The 20,846-nt window shown below is 37.6% G+C and overlaps 1 protein-coding gene across 11 annotated transcripts in view; it reads right to left on the minus strand.

The window, feature by feature from the left end:
• The window catches only part of ANAPC10 (anaphase promoting complex subunit 10), a 267,966-nt gene that overhangs the window by 181,318 nt on the left and 65,802 nt on the right, over positions 1 to 20,846 (minus strand). Inside the window, exon 5 of one of the 11 annotated variants that reach the window (XM_025439383.3) lies at positions 2,141 to 2,196. The exons of the other annotated variants lie outside the window; for them this stretch is intronic. Within the exon in view, the coding sequence (XP_025295168.1) occupies positions 2,141 to 2,196 (56 nt within the window). The remainder of the gene's footprint in view (positions 1 to 2,140; positions 2,197 to 20,846) is intronic. 11 annotated transcript variants of the gene reach the window in all.

A 20,846-nucleotide genomic window follows, 5' to 3' on the forward strand; every position in this document is an offset into this window, starting at 1 on the left:
GCGGTTAAGCATCTGCCTTTGGCTCAGGGTGTGATTCTGGAGTCCCGGCATCGAGTCCCACGTCAGGCTCCCTGCATGGAGCCTGCTTCTCCCTCTGCCTGTCTCTGCCTCTCTCTCTCTCTTTATGCCTCTCATGAATAAATAAATAAAATATTTAATAGATAGATAGATAGATAGATAGATAGATAGATAGATAGATTTTATTTACTTATTCATGAGAGACACAGAGAGGCAGAGACACAGGCAGAGGGAGAAGCAAGCTCCATGCAGGGAGCCCAATGTGGGACTCGATCCCGGAACTCCAGGATCCTGCCCTGGGCCAAAGGCAGCAGCTTGTGGTGCTGACATTTCTGATGTGAGTGGGATTCACTACGCTGATGCTGTGTTAGAAAAACTGCAAAATGAACTCAGATATCGCTATGGGAAGGAACTGCTGCTGTGGAGAAACACTGCTAGGATGATGGAAAGTAAACAGGACAATTAACAGAGGGAAGTAAGTCTCTTTTTCCTCTTCCTGCCCTGCAGTCTCCCTCTAGCCTACCCTTTTACCAGAACTTAACAGCCAAGCAAGAGCTCCACATATATGAAATCTTTACTGAGAAACCATTATGTGTTGAACAATGTTATAGGGGCTAAAAATAAAAAATACAGTGGCAAATAAGATCACGCCTGAAAAAAACTACTCAAAGAGGTACAAAAAGATAGGGTTTAAACATGACTTCAGGGGCAGCCCGGGTGGCTCAGCTGTTTAGCACCACCTTCAGCCCAGGGCCTGATCCTAGAGACCTGGGATCGAGTCCCACGTCAGGCTCCCTGCATGGAGCCTGCTTCTTCTTTGCCTGTTGTCTCTGCCTCTCTGTGTGTCTCTCATGAATAAATAAATAAAATCTTAAAAAAAAAAAAAACAACACATGACTTCAAGAAAGAAGTCATAATAAAAATACTAGTAGTGAGGAAGAAAAATCAACAAAAAGAATAAAAAATAAATCAATATACTTATAAAATAAAATGTGTCAATAATAATTCCTCAAAAAGAACGCTAATGACAATAATAGCAGCAAGTGCTTACCTGGCACTATTATGTGCCAGGTACTGTTCTAAGTGCATTAAGTATATTAATTTACTTAATCCTAGCAATGAGGCAGGTAATATTATCCTGCTGTCACAAATGAGACAAGTGAGACACAGAAAAGTTAAGTAATTTCAGTGAAGCCACATAGCTGGTAAGTGGCAGAGCTGTGATTCAAACAGGCAGTATGATTCCAGGGACTATGCTTTTATAAATATAATGTGTTTTATATTATATAAAGATAATAGGGATCCCTGGGTGGCGTAGCGGTTTGGCGCCTGCCTTTGGCCCAGGGCATGATCCTGGAGACCCGGGATCGAATCCCACGTCGGGCTCCCGGTGCATGGAGCCTGCTTCTCCCTCTGCCTGTGTCTCTGCCTCTCTCTCTCTCTCTGTGACTATCATAAATAAATAAAAAAATAATAAAAAAAAATTTAAAAAAAAAAAAAAAAAAAAAAGATAATAATTTAGTGGCTATAATTTTATCTGAAATCCTATATTATACAAAAAAAAACATGAATGAAATGAATTATGGGTAGGAGAGAATTCCCCACAATCCTATCATAATACAATTTCCTTTTAAGCCAACACATAAACATATACACATATAACATAAAGGGAATTATAAAAGAGAACAATAATAGAATTAAATATATATTTCAATTTCAAAAATCTTAAAGAGGAAAAAAGTAAATAGTATTATATATACTAAAAAAAGTTTTCATTTTTAAAAAATTTTTATTTATTATTTTTTATATATACTGAAAAAAGTTTTTTTTTAAAAAAACATGGTAGGGTGGTATATAAAAAGTATAAAATAAGTTGATAAAAGATATATGCATCAAACACCATCTTTAAAAAAATCAGGGTCTTGGGGTGCCCAGCTGGCTCAATTGGTGGAGCATGTAACTCTTGATCTCAGGGTTGTAAGTTTGAGCAGCACGTTTGGTAGGGAGATTACTTAAAAATAACATCTAAAAAACAAAAACAGGCTCTCTTGAGGATATTATGCTAGTGAAATGTGCCAGTCATAGAAGAACAATACTGCATGATTCCACTCACGTAAGGTACCTGCTGCTAGTGTAGTCAAATTCAGAGACAGAAAGTAGAATGATGGTTGCCAGGGGCTGCAGGGAGAAGGGAATGGGGAGTTAGTGTTTAATAGGTATGGAGTCTCAGTTTGGGAAGATAAAACAGTTGTAGAGGTGGATGGTGGTGATGACTGTACAACAATGTACTTAATGCCACAGAACTGTACTTATAAATGATTAAAATGGTAAATTTTATGTTATGTATATTTTACCATACAAAAACTACAGTTCTCCGTTCAACAAAAAAAAACCCAAGTCATGTGGTGATATCGAAACCCTAAAATACTGCTGGCTGTAAAATACTGTACTGGCTGTACATTTTACACTATAAAATGATGCCACCACTTTGGAAAATCATATCACAGTTCCTCAAGTGATTAAACATAGTTACCAGATGATCAGCAATTCTATCCTCAGATTTATATCCCAAAGAAATTAAAACACACGTTCACCCAAAAAATATGTACACAAATGTTTATAACAGCATTATTCATAGTAGCCAAAACATGCAAACAACCTAATGTCCCACAGTTGATGAATGGATAAATAAAATAGGCCATACTCATACAATGCAATATAATTTAGCAATAAAAAGAAATGCGCTGATATATACATAATACTTTGAACCTTGAAAGTGAAATAAGCTAGCTGATCACAAAGGACTGCATTCTATATGATTCCATTTATATCAATGTCCAAAGTAGGTAAATCCATACAGACAAAAAGTAAATTGGTAATCGCGTAGGGCCGAATAGCGGTGGTGGTGGGGTGCAGGGGATGGGAAGTGATTACTTATCAGTACATGGTTTCCTTTGGAGGTCATAAAAATGTTCTAAAACTGGTGATGCTTGTAAAACTCCATGAACACACTAAAAACCAAGGTTATACATCTTAAATTAACTACATAGTATGTAAATTATATCTCAGTAAAGCTGACTACATATAAAAAAAGGCAAATCTGTTTTAATACAGTGATTAAGAAATATTCTAAATACACCAATAAAAAGAAATTAAAAAAAAAGAAATACTCTAAATACAAGCAAATGTTAAAAATATACTTGACAAATGAAATCAAAGAGAAAACAGAGAGAGAGAGAGAGAGAGAGAGAGAGAGAGAGAGAGAGATGCCTGTGTGGCTCAGTCAGTTAAGTGCCTGATTCCTGATCTCAGCTCAGGTCTTAATCTCAGGATCATGAATTCAAGCCCCATGTTGGGCTTTAAAAAAAAAGGAAAGAAAGAAAGAAAGTAGAACTATAAATATTAATTAGATTCTTAAGTTTTTCTGGGGAAAAATGGGGGAGGATAAGAAAAGTTAATATCCAAAAGAGAAAAATGAGGACAAGGAATAAAGCTGGTAAGTCTAGAAAGTAAAACCTAGTACAAAGCCATATTAAATACATGGTATGGTACTATATATTTCATATCAGTAGGTGTACCAGTCAGGGTGCATTTGGCTGCAGGTAGCATAAAATCTAATTCAATGAGACTTAAACAATGAGAAAATTTAGCCAATAGGAATATAATAGGAATGCCTGAGTTAATATGGTCACAGGATAGGTTAATTCAAAAGCTCAAGGATGCTCTCTAAGACTCAGGTCCTTTCATCTTCTCACTCTTCCAGGATAGCATTGTTCTCAAACTGGCTTCCCTTATAGTAGTCACTTGATGGCTGCAGCACTCCTCCAGAGGCAGAAATTAAATACTACTCACGTCTTGGATCTTTTTTAAGAATAAGCATACCTTGGGGCACCTGGTTGGCTGAGTCAGTTAAGGTCTGTCTTCGGCTCAGGTCATGATCCCAGTGTCGCGGGATGAAGCCCCGCATCTGGCTCCCTGCTCAGTGGGGTAGCTGCTTCTCTTTCTCCTCTGACCTTCCTCATCCCCTACTCATGCTCTCTCTTTCTCTCTCTCAAATTAATAAATAAAATCTCAAAAAAAAAAAAAAAAAAAAAAAAAGAACAAGCACACATTCTCAGAAGCTCATGTTAAATATCCATCCTTAGGTTAATCATCAACAGAGGAGTGGGACCACCATGATTGGTTTGCCTCAATTTGGACTCATTCCCTGAATGGCAGCACATAGCTACTTTCTGGAAGGTAGAAAGTTGAATAAAATTGGAGTTCTATCAGAAAAAAAGGTTAGAGAGAATGGATATTGAGTGGAAAACTAACTGCCATAGTGAAGAAAGGATGGCTTTCAAAACTAGCACTGTAACGACTGGTTATTTAATAAAAGTTTAGATTTTAACTTTATACCAAATTCAAAAGTACATTCTTAAAGAATTAAATATCTATACAAATAAACAATCACAATAAGAAAACTACAAGAGTATTAGAATAATTATACAAGATCACGTTTACAATCTTCTGGTAGGATTCACCTTCCAAAGCAGTTCACAAACCAAAAGATAAAGGAAGAAAACAAATTTGACTACAATAAACATCAAAAATTTCTGTAAGGCCAAAAATAAAGTAAAAAATAGTAAAAAACAAAAACAAAAACAAAAACAAAACAGTAAACTGAGGGAAAAAAACACCTCTATTTCATAACAAAGAAATGAGATCTTAGAAATAATCAGAGGAGCACCTGGGTGGCTCAGTCAGTTAAGCACCTAACTCTTGATATCAACTCAGGTCACAAAACCTTAAGGAAAAAAAATCAACACAAATTTTAAAAATAGACATATGCCATGTACAGTATATATACACACAAAAGGAGAAATGTAATGGGCCAACAAACACAAGGAAATTGTTCAATCTCAATAATAGATACAAGTTTAAAAGTGTGTGTGTGTGTGTATGTGTATGTGTGTGTGTGTATAATATCATACTGGTAAAGATTATAATAATTAAGAACTCTCATTATTGGTGAGGGTAAGGGAAATGTACTCTCATAGACTGATCTAGAAATTAAATAGGTATAAGCTTTCTGAAAAGTAATATGGTAAGACCTATCAACATTTTAAATGTAATTAGCCTTTAACAGAGTAACTTCACTTCTGGAACTATACACATAATGTAGTCTTATATAAATAAGTTATATGACTTATATATATATAATAACTTATATATTATATATATGACATATATATAGAAATAACTTATATAAATAAGTTATATGACTACCAATTGAAGGGTGATTGTGGTACCCAGCCCCCAAGATGACCCTGGTGATTCACGGCTTTTAACTAGTTTCTTCCTACAATGGGTTAGGGTTGGCTTTGTGCAACCAACAGAGTATGTCACAAGTGACAATGAGAGACTTTGCAGATAGGTCATAAAAGACACTATAGTTTCTTCCTCTGTTGTGCTACTCCTTCTGGAGAAACCAGCTCCATGACATGAAGACACTGAAGAAGCCCCCAGGAGAGGTCCATATGGAGAGAAACCTAGGCCCAACCTGCCAGCACATGAGTGAACCACCTTAGAAGTGGATTGATTCTCCAGTCTCAGTCAGCGTAGCTGACATACCACTTTAACTGCATGAGAGACTATGAGAGAGAACTGGCTAGCCAAGATCTTTCCAAATTCTTGAACAGAAATCATGAGAGATAATAAATGATAACTGTTGTTTAATACCACTAAGTTTTGGGTTATTTGTTACATAGCAATAGTAAAATACAGAGTGGTTAACTAAATAATAGTCCATATCCTGGAATATCCTACAGCAAGTAAAAATGATATATATTTGCAGTTATTTGCAGCTATCTCTGGTTAATTTTAAAAAATAAAATACTAATAAATAACTTGTATGATCTTATATTTTTTAAAGATTTTTTTATGGATAGAGAAAAAGTCTAAGGATATTCACTAAAATATGGACAATATAATGAGAATGTAAACCATTTTCATTTTATTCTAATTTTATGTATTGCCTATGTTTTTCTTAATAAACATGTATTTATCTTATTTAAAAAGCTATTTTTAATTTGATGGTGGTTGGGGGAAAAAAGATTTTCAGGAAGTTTCAATACCTGAGCTTAGTATCTCATTAATAGTACTCCTTTCTTCCACTAATAGACTCATCCTTCTTGGTGATTTATACATCCATTTAACAATCTGGATTCTCCTTTTCTTCATTTCTTCACTTCCAACAATTTTGATTAGTCATATTCACACTTGATCATGAGCAACGGCTGCAATATAGCTGAAATGTTGACTTAAAATACCTCATCTTTATGGGCTCCTAAATTACTGGCTTTCTCTAGTGATATCCATGGCAATAGTCTTACCCCCAGCAAAACATCGAGACCACTGATTCCCCCTACTTCTTGACTATTCATTAATCCATTCAATCTTAGTTCCTACTTTATCTCAAGACATCTGATAGTTCATTATGACAATCTCTTTACACACTTAAATTCAATGTCTGTCTCTGCTTTTTGTTTGTTTGTTTTGTTTTTTTTTAAGGAAATAATCCTGGTTATATCCAACTCGCTGCTTATTCTATGCCTATTGAAGAAAAATAGCCATGCTCACGGTCTCTGGATTAGCTGTTTCTAGGCTTGTCCTCAAATCCTAACATCTCTAATCTTTTCTCTCTGAGCTATTGTCTTATTAAAAAAACTGTTTAGAGGGAGGGGCAAGAAGGCGGAAGAGTAGGGACCCCAAATCACCTGTCCCCACCAAATTACCTAGATAACCTTCAAATCAGCCTGAAAATCTACGAATTCCGCCTGAGATTTAAAGAGAGAACACCTGGAATGCTACAGTGAGAAGAGTTCGCGCTTCTATCAAGGAAGGAAGACAGGAAAAAAGAAATAAAGAAACAAAGGCCTCCAAGGGGGAGGGGCCCCGCGAGGAGCCGTGCTAAGGCCGGGGCGAGTGTCCCCAGGACAGGAGAGCCCCGTCCCGGAGACGCAGGAGCTGCACCGACCTTCCCGGCGGAAAGGGGCTCGCAGGGAGTTAGAGCAGGACCCCAGGAGGGCGGGGATACCCTCGGGCTCCCTGGGACACTAACAGACACCTGCGCGCCCAGGAGAGTGCGCCACACCCCGCGGCGAGCTCCCTAAAGGGTTGCAACACGCACAGCTGGACCCGGAACAGCTCGGAGGGGATCCGGCTGCGGCTCCAAGGAGGGGGCTGCGCGGCCCTGGGAGCAGCTCGGAGGGTCTCGGGGAGATCCGCAGCCGGGAGCGCGAATCCAACAGCGCAGGCCCGGGAGCCCAGGGCGCCAGGACACAGCCCAGAATCCGGCCTTCCCCCGGGACAGGCAGAGGCCGGGAGGAAAGGACAGCAAGGACGCTCCTGCCCCAAGCAGAGCAGATCAGCGGCCCCGCCCCGGAATATCCAGGCCCTGCAGACGGAGAGCTCTGTAGTTACTGCGGGAGCTGAAGCCAGGGCTCCAGGGCTGGCCCCGCCACTGGGGTTGTTCCTCCTGGGGCCTCACGGGGTAAACAACCCCCACTGAGCCCTGCACCAGGCCGGGGGCAGAGCAGCCCCCCCAAGTGCTAACACCTGAAAATCAGCACAACAGGCCCCTCCCCCAGAAGACCAACTAGACGGACAAGTTCCAGGGGAAGTCAAGGGACTTAAAATATACAGAATCAGAAGATACATCCCCGTGGTTTTTTTTTTTTTTTTCTTTTTGATTTCTGTTTGCTTCCCCCACCTTTATTTCCTTTCTTTCTTTTTCTTTCTTTTTCTTTTCTCTTTTTTTCTTCCTTTTTTCTTTTTTCTTTTTCTCTTTTCTTTCCTTCTTTCTCTCCTCTCTTTTTCTCCTTTTCCCAATACAACTTGTTTTTGGCCACTCTGCACTGAGCAAAATGACTAGAAGGAAAACCTCACCTCAAAAGAAAGAATCAGAAACAGTCCTCTCTCCCACAGAGTTACAAAATCTGGATTACAATTCAATGTCAGAAAGCCAATTCAGAAGCACTATTATACAGCTACTGGGGGCTCTAGGAAAAAGCATAAAGGACTCAAGAGACTTCATGACTGCAGAATTTAGATCCAATCAGGCAGAAATTAAAAATCAATTGAATGAGATGCAATCCAAACTAGAAGTCCTAACGACGAGGGTTAACGAGGTGGAAGAACGAGTGAGTGACATAGAAGACAAGTTGACGGCAAAGAGGGAAACTGAGGAAAAAAGAGACAAACAATTAAAAGAGCATGAAGATAGATTAAGGGAAATAAACGACAGCCTGAGGAAGAAAAACCTATGTTTAATTGGGGTTCCCGAGGGCACCGAAAGGGACAGAGGGCCAGAATATGTATTTGAACAAATCATAGCTGAAAACTTTCCTAATCTGGGAGGGGAAACAGGCGGTCAGATCCAGGAAATAGAGAGATACCCCCCTAAAATCAATAAAAACCATTCAACACCTCGACATTTAATAGTGAAGCTTGCAAATTCCAAAGATAAAGAGAAGATCCTTAAAGCAGCAAGAGACAAGAAATCCCTGACTTTTATGGGGAGGAGTATTAGGGTAACAGCAGACCTCTCCACAGAGACCTGGCAGGCCAGAAAGGGCTGGCAGGATATATTCAGGGTCCTAAATGAGAAGAACATGCAACCAAGAATACTTTATCCAGCAAGGCTCTCATTCAAAATGGAAGGAGAGATAAACAGCTTCCAAGACAGGCAGGAACTGAAAGAATATGTGACCTCCAAACCAGCTCTGCAAGAAATTTTAAGGGGGACTCTTAAAAGTCCCCTTTAAGAAGAAGTTCAGTGGAACAATCCACAAAAACAAGGACTGAATAGATATCATGATGACACTAAACTCATATCTCTTAATAGTAACTCGGAACGTGAACGGGCTTAATGACCCCATCAAAAGGTGCAGGGTTTCAGACTGGATAAAAAAAGCAGGACCCATCTATTTGCTGTCTACAAGAGACTCATTTTAGACAGAAGGACACCTACAGCCTGAAAATAAAAGGTTGGAGAACCATTTACCATTCGAATGGTCCTCAAAAGAAAGCAGGGGTAGCCATCCTTATATCAGATAAACTAAAATTTACCCCGAAGACTGTAGTGAGAGATGAAGAGGGACACTATATCATACTTAAAGGATCTATCCAACAAGAGGACTTAACAATCCTCAATATATATGCCCCGAATGAGGGAGCTGCCAAATATTTAAATCAATTAATAACCAAAGTGAAGAAATACTTAGATAATAATACACTTATACTTGGTGACTTCAATCTAGCTCTTTCTATACTACATAGGTCCTCTAAGCACAACATCTCCAAAGAAACGAGAGCTTTAAATGATACACTGGACCAGATGGATTTCACAGATATCTACAGAACTTTACATCCAAACTCAACTGAATACACATTCTTCTCAAGCGCACATGGAACTTTCTCCAGAATAGACCACATACTGGGTCACAAATCGGGTCTGAACCGATACCAAAAGATTGGGATCATCCCCTGCATATTCTCAGACCATAATGCCTTGAAATTAGAATTAAATCACAACAAGAAGTTTGGAAGGACCTCAAACACGTGGAGGTTAAGGACCATCCAGCTAAAAGATGAAAGGGTCAACCAGGAAATTAAGGAAGAATTAAAAAGATTCATGGAAACTAATGAAAATGAAGATACAACCGTTCAAAATCTTTGGGATGCAGCAAAAGCAATCCTGAGGGGGAAATACATCGCAATACAAGCATCCATTCAAAAACTGGAAATAACTCAAATACAAAAGCTAACCTTACACATAAAGGAGCTAGAGAAAAAACAGCAAATAGATCCTACACCCAGCAGAAGAAGAGAGTTAATAAAGATTCGAGCAGAACTCAACGAAATCGAGACCAGAAGAACATGGAACAGATCAACAAAACCAGGAGTTGGTTCTTTGAAAGAATTAATAAGATAGATAAACCATTAGCCAGCCTTATTAAAAAGAAGAGAGAGAAGACTCAAATTAATAACATCATGAATGAGAAAGGAGAGATCACTACCAACACCAAGGAAATACAAACGATTTTAAAAACATATTATGGGGATCCCTGGGTGGCGCAGCGGTTTGGCGCCTGCCTTTGGCCCAGGGCGCGATCCTGGAGACCCGGGATCGAATCCCACATCAGGCTCCCGGTGCATGGAGCCTGCTTCTCCCTCTGCCTGTGTCTCTGCCTCTCTCTCTCTCTCTGTGACTATCATAAATAAATAAAAAAAAAAAAAAAAAAAAAAAAAAAAAAAAAAAAAATTAAAAACATATTATGAACAGCTATACGCCAATAAATTAGGCAATCTAGAAGAAATGGACGCATTCCTGGAAAGCCACAAACTACCAAAACTGGAACAGGAAGAAATAGAAAACCTGAAACGGCCGATAACCAGGGAGGAAATTGAAGCAGTCATCAAAAACCTCCCAAGACACAAAAGTCCAGGACCAGATGGCTTCCCAGGGGAATTCTATCAAACGTTTAAAGAAGAAACCATACCTATTCTACTAAAGCTGTTTGGAAAGATAGAAAGAGATGGAGTACTTCCAAATTCGTTCTATGAGGCCAGCATCACCTTAATTCCAAAACCAGACAAAGACCCCACCAAAAAGGAGAATTACAGACCAATATCCCTGATGAACGTGGATGCAAAAATTCTCAACAAGATACTAGCCAATAGGATCCAATAGTACATTAAGAAAATTATTCACCATGACCAAGTAGGATTTATCCCCAGGACACAAGTCTGGTTCAACACTCGTAAAACAATCAATGTGATTCATCATATCAGCAAGAGAAAAACCAAGAACCATATGATCCTCTCATTAGATGCAGAGAAAGCATTTGACAAAATACAGCATCCATTCCTCAACATCTTAAAAGCCATCTACGAAAAGCCCACAGCAAATATCATTCTCAATGGGGAAGCACTGGGAGCCTAAGATCAGGAACAAGACAGGGATGTCCACTCTCACCACTGCTATTCAACATAGTGCTGGAAGTCCTAGCCTCGGCAACGAGACAACAAAAAGACATTAAAGGCATTCAAATTGGCAAAGAAGAAGTCAAACTCTCCCTCTTTGCCAATGACATGATACTCTACATAGAAAACCCAAAAGCGTCCACCCCAAGATTGCTAGAACTCATACAACAATATGGTAGCGTGGCAGGATACAAAATCAATGCCCAGAAATCAATGGCATTTCTATACACTAACAATGAGACTGAAGAAAGAGAAATTAAGGAGTCAATCCCATTTACAATTGCACCCAAAAGCGTAAGATACCTAGGAATAAACCTAACCAAAGAGGTAAAGGATCTATACCCTAAAAACTATAGAACACTTCTGAAAGAAATTGAGGAAGACACAAAGAGATGGAAAAATATTCCATGCTCATGGAATGGCAGAATTAATATTGTGAAAATGTCAAATGTTACCCAGGGCAATTTACACGTTTAATGCAATCCCTATCAAAATACCATGGACTTTCTTCAGAGAGTTAGAACAAATTATTTTAAGATTTGTGTGGAATCAGAAAAGACCCCGAATAGCCAGGGGAATTTTAAAAAAGAAAACCATATCTGGGGGTTTCAAAATGCCAGTTTTCAGGTTGTACTACAAAGCTGTGGTCATCAAGACAGTGTGGTACTGGCACAAAAACAGACACATAGATCAATGGAACAGAATAGAGAACACAGATGTGGACCCTGAACTTTATGGTTAACTAATATTTGATAAAGGAGGAAAGACTATCCACTGGAAGAAAGACAGTCTCTTCAATAAATGGTGCCGGGAAAATTGGACATCCACATGCAGAAGAATAAACTAGACCATTCTCTTTCACCATATACAAAGATAAACCCAAAATGGATGAAAGATCTAAATGTGAGACAAGAGTCCATCAAAATCCTAGAGGAGAACACAGGCAACACCCTTTTTGAACTCAGCCAGTTAACTTCTTGCAAGATACATACACGAAGGCAAAAGAAACAAAAGCAAAAATGGACTATTGGGACTTCATCAAGATAAGAAGCTTTTGCACAGTAAAGGATACAGTCAACAAAACTAAAAGACAACCTACAGAATGGGAGAAGATATTTGCAAATGACGTATCAGATAAAGGGCTAGTTTCCAAGTTCTATAAAGAACTTATTAAACTCAACACCAAAGAAACAAACAATCCAATCATGAAATGGGCAAAAGACATGAAGAGAAATCTCACAGAGGAAGACATGGCCAACATGCACATGAGAAAATGCTCCACATCCCTTGCCATCAGGGAAATACAAATCAAAACCACAATGAGATACCACCTCACACCAGTGAGAATGGGGAAAATTAACAAGGCAGGAAACCACAAATGTTGGAGAGGATGTGGAGAAAAGGGAACCCTCTTGCACTGTTGGTGGGAATGTGAACTGGTGCAGCCACTCTGGAAAACTGTGTGGAGTTTCCTCAAAGAGTTAAAAATAGACCTGCCCTATAACCCAGCAATTGCACTGTTGGGGATTTACCCCAAAGATTCAGATGCAATGAAACGCCGGGACACCTGCACCCCGATGTTTCTAGCAGCAATGTCCACAATAGCCAAACTGTGGAAGGAGCCTCGGTGTCCATCGAAAGATGAATGGATAAAGAAGATATGGTCTATGTACACATGGAATATTACTCAGCCATTAGAAACAACAAATACCCACCATTTGCTTCAACGTGGATGGAACTGGAAGGTATTATGCTGCGTGAAGTAAGTCAATCGGAGAAGGACAAACATTGTATGTTCTCATTCATTTGGGGAATATAAATAATAGTGAAAGGGAATATAAGGGAAGGGAGAAGAAATGTGTGGGAAATATTAGAAAGGGAAACAGAACATAAAGACTCCTAACTCTGGGAAACGAACTAGGGGTGATGGAAGGGGAGGAGGGCGGGGGGTGGGAGTGAATGAGTGATGGGCACTGAGGGGTACACTTGACGGGACGAGCACAGGGTGTTATTCTGTATGTTGGTAAATTGAACACCAATAAAAAATAAGTTATTAAAAAAAAAAAAACTGTTTAGGGCAGCCCCGGTGGCTTAGTGGTTTAGCACTGCCTTCGGCTTGGGGTGTGATCCTGGAGACCCAGGATTGAGTCCCACGTCGGGCTCCCTGCATGGAGTCTGCTTCTCCCTCTGCCTGTGTCTCTGCCTCTATCTCTGTCTGTCATCCATAAATAAATAAAATCTTTAAAAAAATAAATTAAAAAAAAACAAAAAATCCGTTTAATTGACAATTAAAAAACTGTCTATTAAAAAAGCAGAGATAATCAGAAAAAATACCATCTTTCCATCAGCTGTTGTACAGTAAAATAACTGCTCCTGAATTTTTCTGAAGCCAGTTCTTCCATTTGCCAACAGATCCCTTTGCAAAGACTTTCCCAACCCAAAGACCCTGATCCCTAATAAACATTCTCTCTCCAAATAATCTTCTCTTAACTGAAGCACTGTCATCAGCATTCAAATATGCCACAATATTTGTTGTTTTAAAAATTTAAAATAAAACCCTTTCTTAATCCTATATTCTCCTCCACCTACTGACCCAATCCTCTGTTGCCTTTAACAGCAAAACTCCTTTAAAGTTTTTTAAAATAAATTTTTTTACTTGTTATTTTTATCCCACTGCAATCTGAATTTTATTCCTATCACTGAAACCTATCTTTGACCAATCTGGCCAAAGTTACCAGGGACCCTCAACTTGCCAGATCAATTCCTCTCAGAACAGTTCTTGATACAGTTTGTTACTGAATTCTGGATTTTATCTAATGATTTTATCTAATGATCCTGACCACAATATGTATTTATATTTAAAGTTTTAAGTCTTTATGTAATATTGTAGTTTAAACACAGTTTTGTACACAAAATACATAACATGGTTTATCAAAGAATGTTAAAAGAATGTTCTAAATTACAGAGAAAATAAATGGAAACTTGGCAAAGAGATAAACTTAAAAGATTAATAAAGTTAAGACTTATTAAAGTAAGTTAAATATTTGAAATCATGTGCTTAAAGATACATCTACCTGAGTGAACTTGGAAAGAGATCCTTCCCAAGTCAAGCCTATGATAAGATTATAACCTTGTAAGATTGCAGGCAGAGGATGTAGCTTAGATATGCCTAGACTCCTGACTCACAGAAAGTGAGATATGTGTTGTTTTAACCTACTAAATTTGTAGTAATATGTTACACAGAAACAGAAAACTAATACGTAAGGGCATCAGATGAATAATGAATATTGAAAAATTTATAGAAGACTAGTGAAAATTCCATGTTAAAAAATATCTAGGGTTTTTACAAGTGTTTATAACTAACTCAAACAGATATAACAAACTGAGACAATTCCTAGTGTTGATTTGAAATAGATATTTCTTCAACATTTCATTTTGGGGAGCCTGGGTAGCTCTGTCAGTTAAATGTCCAACTCTTGGTTTCAGCTCAGGTCATGATCCGAGGACTTGTCAGGCTCTGTGCTCAGTGTAGGGTCTGCTTGCCCCTCTTCCTCCCCCTTTGCTCTCCTCCCTACTGCAGTGCATGCTCTCTTGGTCTCTAATAAATACATGAAATATATTTTTTAAAGATTTTATGTATTTATGGGACAACTGGGAGGCCCAGCGGTTTAGTGTCTGCCTTTGGCTCAAGGCATTATCCCAGAGTCGCAGGACTGAGTCCCACATCGGGCTCCTTGCATGGAGCCTGCTTCTCCTTCTGCCCGTGTCTCTGTGTCTCTGCCTCTCTTTCTCTCTGTCATGAATAAATAAGTAAAAAAAAAAAAAAAAAAAAAAGATTTTATGTATTTACTTGACAGGGAGAGAGCAAGAGAGCACAAGCCGGGGAAGTGGTAGAGGGAGAGAGAGAGAAGCAGACTGCCCGCTGAGCAAGGAGCCTGATGTGGAGCTTGATCCCAGGACCCTGAGATCATGACCTGAGCAGAAGGCAGACAATTAACCAACTGAGCCACAAGGTGCCCCACAAATATAAATATTTAAAAAAAAAAACCACACATTTCATTATTTTTTTAAAAAGATTTTATTTATTCATGAGAGACAGAGAGAAAGAGAGAGAAAGAGAGAGAGAGAGAGAGAGAGAGAGAGAGAGGCAGAGACACAGGCAGAGGGTGAAGCAGGCTCCATGCAGGGAGCCTGACGTGGGACTTGATTCCAGGTCTCCAGGATCACGCCCTGGGCTGAAGGCGGCGCTAAACCGCTGAGCCACCCAGACTGCCCTCATTTCATTATTTGACCATGATCTTGTTTAATTAGTTCTAAAATATGTGTTTTAGAGGCAACCTACATAGTAGGTATTCCATCTAGTGGCAGGAGAAGCCATGTAATGGACCACATCAGCACTACTGACAGCCCAAAGTCTACTGAGTCACTTCTGAACAGGAGCCACCACCTTTCCTTAATATTCCTTCCTTGATATTAGCTCCTATGGTGCAAAGCCTACAATGGTAAAAACTGTATATAAATACAATCCATTAGTTTCTCTATCAAGGTATCTCTCAGCCTGGCTCTGGGATCTTCTACTTCTAATCACCAGCCTGAGTCATTACCTCTACTCTGGCTATGATTTATTTATGAGCAGATGTACCCCTCCAAGGATACACTGATTAAATCCACCATAAACAAAGCTTACATTAAAAAAAAAACAAGCAACATTTATCAATAAAAATCCTGTGCAGTATTAAATACAAAGTTGTTTATAAGTCCTTTGTTATTGCTAAACACATATCCCTGGAAAATTAATGAAATAAGAAATAACTGCTTGATAGCTGTTTCAAGAAAGCTGTCCTCTACTCTTCACTCTCACTATCTTTTCCTCCTTCATAAGCCATAGCTATGACTTGATAAAATTCTATAAAATCTCAAAGAGAACTGTCAACACACAAAGGAGCACATCCTGGAATTTTAACCATCCTTCCACTTATGAAGGAACAGAATCAGTTAACAGCAATGATGACCTACTTGTAGACAAAAAAAAAGTCTAATATGATCCAAAAGAAACTTCAGAAGTTCCAAATGTGCTATTCTTACTTAAGAATACCACAAAAGCAACTTAACAAAAGAGAATCCAACTCGAAAAAAGCTCAGTATGGAAAGCAAGCTCTTTTGCCCCAGTGAAGAAGGCAGCTACGTAACAAGGTGACTTTGAGGTCAAAACCAGTCACCTTGCTACGGATTGTCAAGACATTCATTTTGGGTGGTAAGTCAGAAAAAATTTCTACACAGACAAATTTACTACAGAAAGAGTTCCTACAGAGTTAAGATTATATTGCTTAACTGGTCTAAAAGTGCCCTGGTTTTGTTTTATTTTTTAAAGAAGTATAACAAAGAGAAAAGAACTAGTATTCTACTAATCCACATGAGCAGTTCTGAATAAATTTGAAATTAATGTCATTTAAAATAATAATTTCATCAAACACCCAAAACGGCAAAGAAATGTTAAGAAGAAACTGCTAAATAGTTTTGGACAACAAAAAAACTTGAGAAACCAAGTTAACCAGACTTAATTATCATTAAAAGAAACCAGTAAATATGAATACATGCATATATACATACTAAAATTATGTTTTAGTTTTGGTTTATGTTTTAGTTCTAAAGAAAAGCTAGGGTGAGGCCAGGGTGGCTCAGCGGCTTAGCGCCGCCTTTGGCCGAGGGTGTGATCCTGGAGTCCTGGGATCGAGTCCCACGTCGGGCTGTGTGGAGCCTGCTTCTCCCACTGCCTGTGTCTGTGTCTCTCATGAATAAATAAATAAAAATTAAAAAAATAAAAAGAAAAGCTAAAAGTCTTATCTAATGAATAATCAAGAAATGACAATAGATAAAAATATGTAGTATAGTAGATCAAAAATAAAAGTAGGATAATTTTACTCCTGTATAATTTATAAGCTTTCCTCATAAGAATGTTGTAATATAATAAGTGTCATCATTGCTCAATCCATGGGACACTTTTCAGTTTGAAATTTCTTATCCTTTCTAACATAACTTGATGTAACCTCTTTGTTGAAATATTCTCTTCTCATGGCCTCTGATTTCACCTTCTTCAGATATTCCTCTTCTCCCTTTCCCTTTCCCTTTCCTTTCCTTTTCTTTCTTTCTTTTCTTCCTCCTCATCTTTCTGGAGATTCCTTGTTTGTTGCTTAAGTGTTATATTCCTCATAGTCCTGTCCTATAGCTAGTCTCACAACACAGAATTTAATCTACACAATTGTCCTATATCATCATATCCAGACGCATGACTTCAGATACCTCAAGTGGCTATATGCTGATGACTCAAAATTTTATACCTCCTTTTTAAGAGGCAACTCCTAAAGGGACCAGCAAGGATCTTATGGAAGGAAAGGCAAGACAGAAAGATTCCGCCATAGAAGCTACATGAGAAAGGTCTGGACTCTAAAAGTATCTCTTTTACGTAAAGAAGATACTTTTAAAAGTATCTTCTCACCAAGGAGAATGGTGGTTGGTAGCAAACCAATGTTTCTGCTGAAAATAATTATAATCATACAATCATTATTTTAGAGTTATCAGAGCTACTGAAGCAAAGAAGACTAGAGGAGCCCAGGATCCTGGGGAGAAGGTCTTTCTGTACCCACTTCCACCATGGGCAGGGTCTAGAGTCTAAGATGAGGCAAGATGCTGAGAACTGTGGTTTTGTCCAGGCAGAGAGCTGCTTCTTGAAGTCAGAGAGACATGCAGAACTATTACTAGTAATTTTTCAGAAAAGACAAAACTAGAGACTTCAAGAGCTTCAAGCACACATCCTATTTTCCCCTCAAAACATTTGCCACATTGTGAAACTGTCTGAAATGGGAGGCTAAAGGGATAAGCAAGTGGTCACTGAGAGCAGAGCAGAATTTCTGGTAATCTCTCAGGGGTGAAGAAACAAATACTACAGTCTAGAACATGCCAAGGAGAAGGAACCCAGTAAATACATCAGGCCCCTAGATGAAAGCCTTGAGCAACCTTGAGTAGCTATGATATAGGAGTATTTTTTTTTTTTATGATATAGGAGTATTAAAGAACAGAGGTAGACAGAACCTTACCCAAATTGCATCAAAGCCTCAACCCAACTTAGAGAGGAGTAAAGCTATTCAATCTATCTGTCTAGCCCAGGAAAAACTAAACTCTCTAGAGAAAGAATATATTAAGAGCAGTACTGTCCAGTAGAATAAGAGTGTGGGCCACAAATGTGACCCGTGTACATAATTTAAAATTTTCTAATAACCACATTTGTAAAAAGTAAAAAGAAACAGGTCAAATTAATTCTATATTTAGTATATATATATGTAATATATATATATTTAGTATATAACACTTCATATATATAAATATATATATGTATATTTAGTATATAACACTTCAACATGTGATCAATATAAAAGGTTGTTAATGAAATATTTTACATTCTTTTTTGTTATACAAAAAAAATCCAGCATTTTTCACTTACAGCACATCTTAAGATTAGTCACATTGCAAATGCTTAAAACAAATCCACACACAGCTAGTGGAGCTGAAAAAAAAACTCCCCCTGCCCCCAATGTCTAGCAATCAATAAAAAATTACTACTATTAACATGGCTAAGAAATAAGAGGCCAAGATGAAGAAAATAAATGAAAAGAGAAAGAATTTCATCTGAGAATTGGAATGTCCTCTTTAAACGGAAATGATAGAGCTGAAAATAAAGTATCTGCAACTAAGAATTCATCAGACTGATTTAACAAGTTATACATATGAAAAGACAAAATGAACATATTCTTCAAAAAAAATTATCAGAGCTAAAAACGAAGAAACAAAATATGAATAGAACTATCTATTAAGGAAACCATCTCATAATTTAAAATCTATCACAAAACTCCAGTCCAGAATTTTGCCAGTCAATTCTTCCAAATATTCAAAGAAGAAATTATATCAATTTTGCACAAATGCTTTGGGAATAGAAAAAGAAGGAACACTTATAAGTGTTTTTATGAAGGTATCATAACTTTAGTTCCAAAACTTGGTAAGGACATAAGAAAGAAAAATTACAGACCAATTTTTCTCATGATAACAAATAAATTTAGAGCAAAATATTAGCAATAAATTATATAAAGCAATATATAAAAAGGAAAATGTATCACAGCCAAATAGGTATACAGGTTAGATTGTCATTTGAAAATTAGTGGAATTGACTTCACTAATAGAAGAAGGGAGAAAAATCATACAATCAACTTGTTAAATGCAAAAAAAAAAAAAAAGGCATCTGAAAAATTCAATAATCATTTATAATTTTAAAACTCTCGGTAAATAGGATTTCCTTAATATGAAAAATAGCATCTTTCAAACAAATTACCTACAGCATTTATATACAATGGTGAAATCTTGGAAACTTCCCCAATGAGATTCTAAGCAAAACAAGATCATCACCACTTCGATTTAACACTGTACTAGAGGTGTCAAGCAGGGAAATACTGCAAGGAAAATGGAAGGAAATAGAGAGAGGAGTAAGAGGGAAGAGACAGGATAAAAAAGGATGGTAAGGGAAGAAAAAAATAACGTTATTTGTAAATTATATGACTGCATATCTAGAAATCCAAAAGATTCTATAAACTATTAGATTAATAAGAAAATTTAACCAGGTCACTAGATACAAGGTCAATATATAAAGTTATAACTAAAAGAGCCTAGAATTAGTGCAAAGATAGAGTAATAGACCAATGGAACAGCTAAGAGACTTCAGAAACAGACCCACACATTTACAGTCATTTGATTACTGTCAGAGATGACACTCTGGTACAGCAAAGGAAAGATGGTTTCTTCAAATAATGATGCTAGATAATTTGGGCTTCCATTTGATGGGGAAATAACCCATAATAATCTTGACACCTACATTTCTCACCATAAACAAAAATGAGTTCCAGATGGATTTCAATCTAAATCTCAAAGATAAAAGGTCAGAAGCTTCCAAAAGAAAATAAAACATGTTTGTAACCTTGAAGTAGATAAAATTTTCTTAAACAGGACACAGGAGACACCTGGGTGGTTCAGGGGTTTAGCGCCTGCCTTTGGCCCAGGGTGTGTTCCTGGAGTCCCAGAATTGAGTTTCACATCAGGCTCCCTGCATGGAGCCTGCTTCTCCCTCTGCGTATGTCTCTGCCTCTCTGCCTCTCTCTCTCTCTCATGAATAAATAAAATCTTTAAATAAATAAATAAATAAATAAACAAACAGGACACAAAAAGCACTAATCAAAAACTATTGATCAGCTATCTTAAAATTAAGAACTTTTGTTCATTAAAAAACACAATTAAGCAAGTGTAAAAAACAAACTACAGACTGGGAAGTATTATGCCTATATCTAGCAAGGGACATCTATCTTGAATATATAAATATAAATATATCTATACAGAGAGACATATATATGCATATATGTGTGTGTGTGTGTATATATATATATATATATATATATAAAACCACTGAATTATGAGTTCTCCTATGAATATATATATATAACCACTACAAATCAAAGAAGTATATACCCAACAGAAATGCATACAGATGTTTAACAGTGTACACTCAAATGCTCACATGAACATTAGTTATAATAGCCAGACTATCCAAATACACACTAATAGTCAAATGGATCAATTGGAATGAAGTCACAAAATGAAATATTCTACAGCCAATGAGAATGTACAATCTACAACTACCCAACTATATAGACGACTCTCACAGATGTGTTGGGTAAAAGAAACGAGACACAAAAAAGTATAGG

This window comes from Canis lupus, chromosome 15 (genome assembly GCF_003254725.2).
Source record: "Canis lupus dingo isolate Sandy chromosome 15, ASM325472v2, whole genome shotgun sequence".
In the NCBI taxonomy this organism is placed as follows: Eukaryota; Metazoa; Chordata; class Mammalia; order Carnivora; family Canidae; genus Canis; species Canis lupus.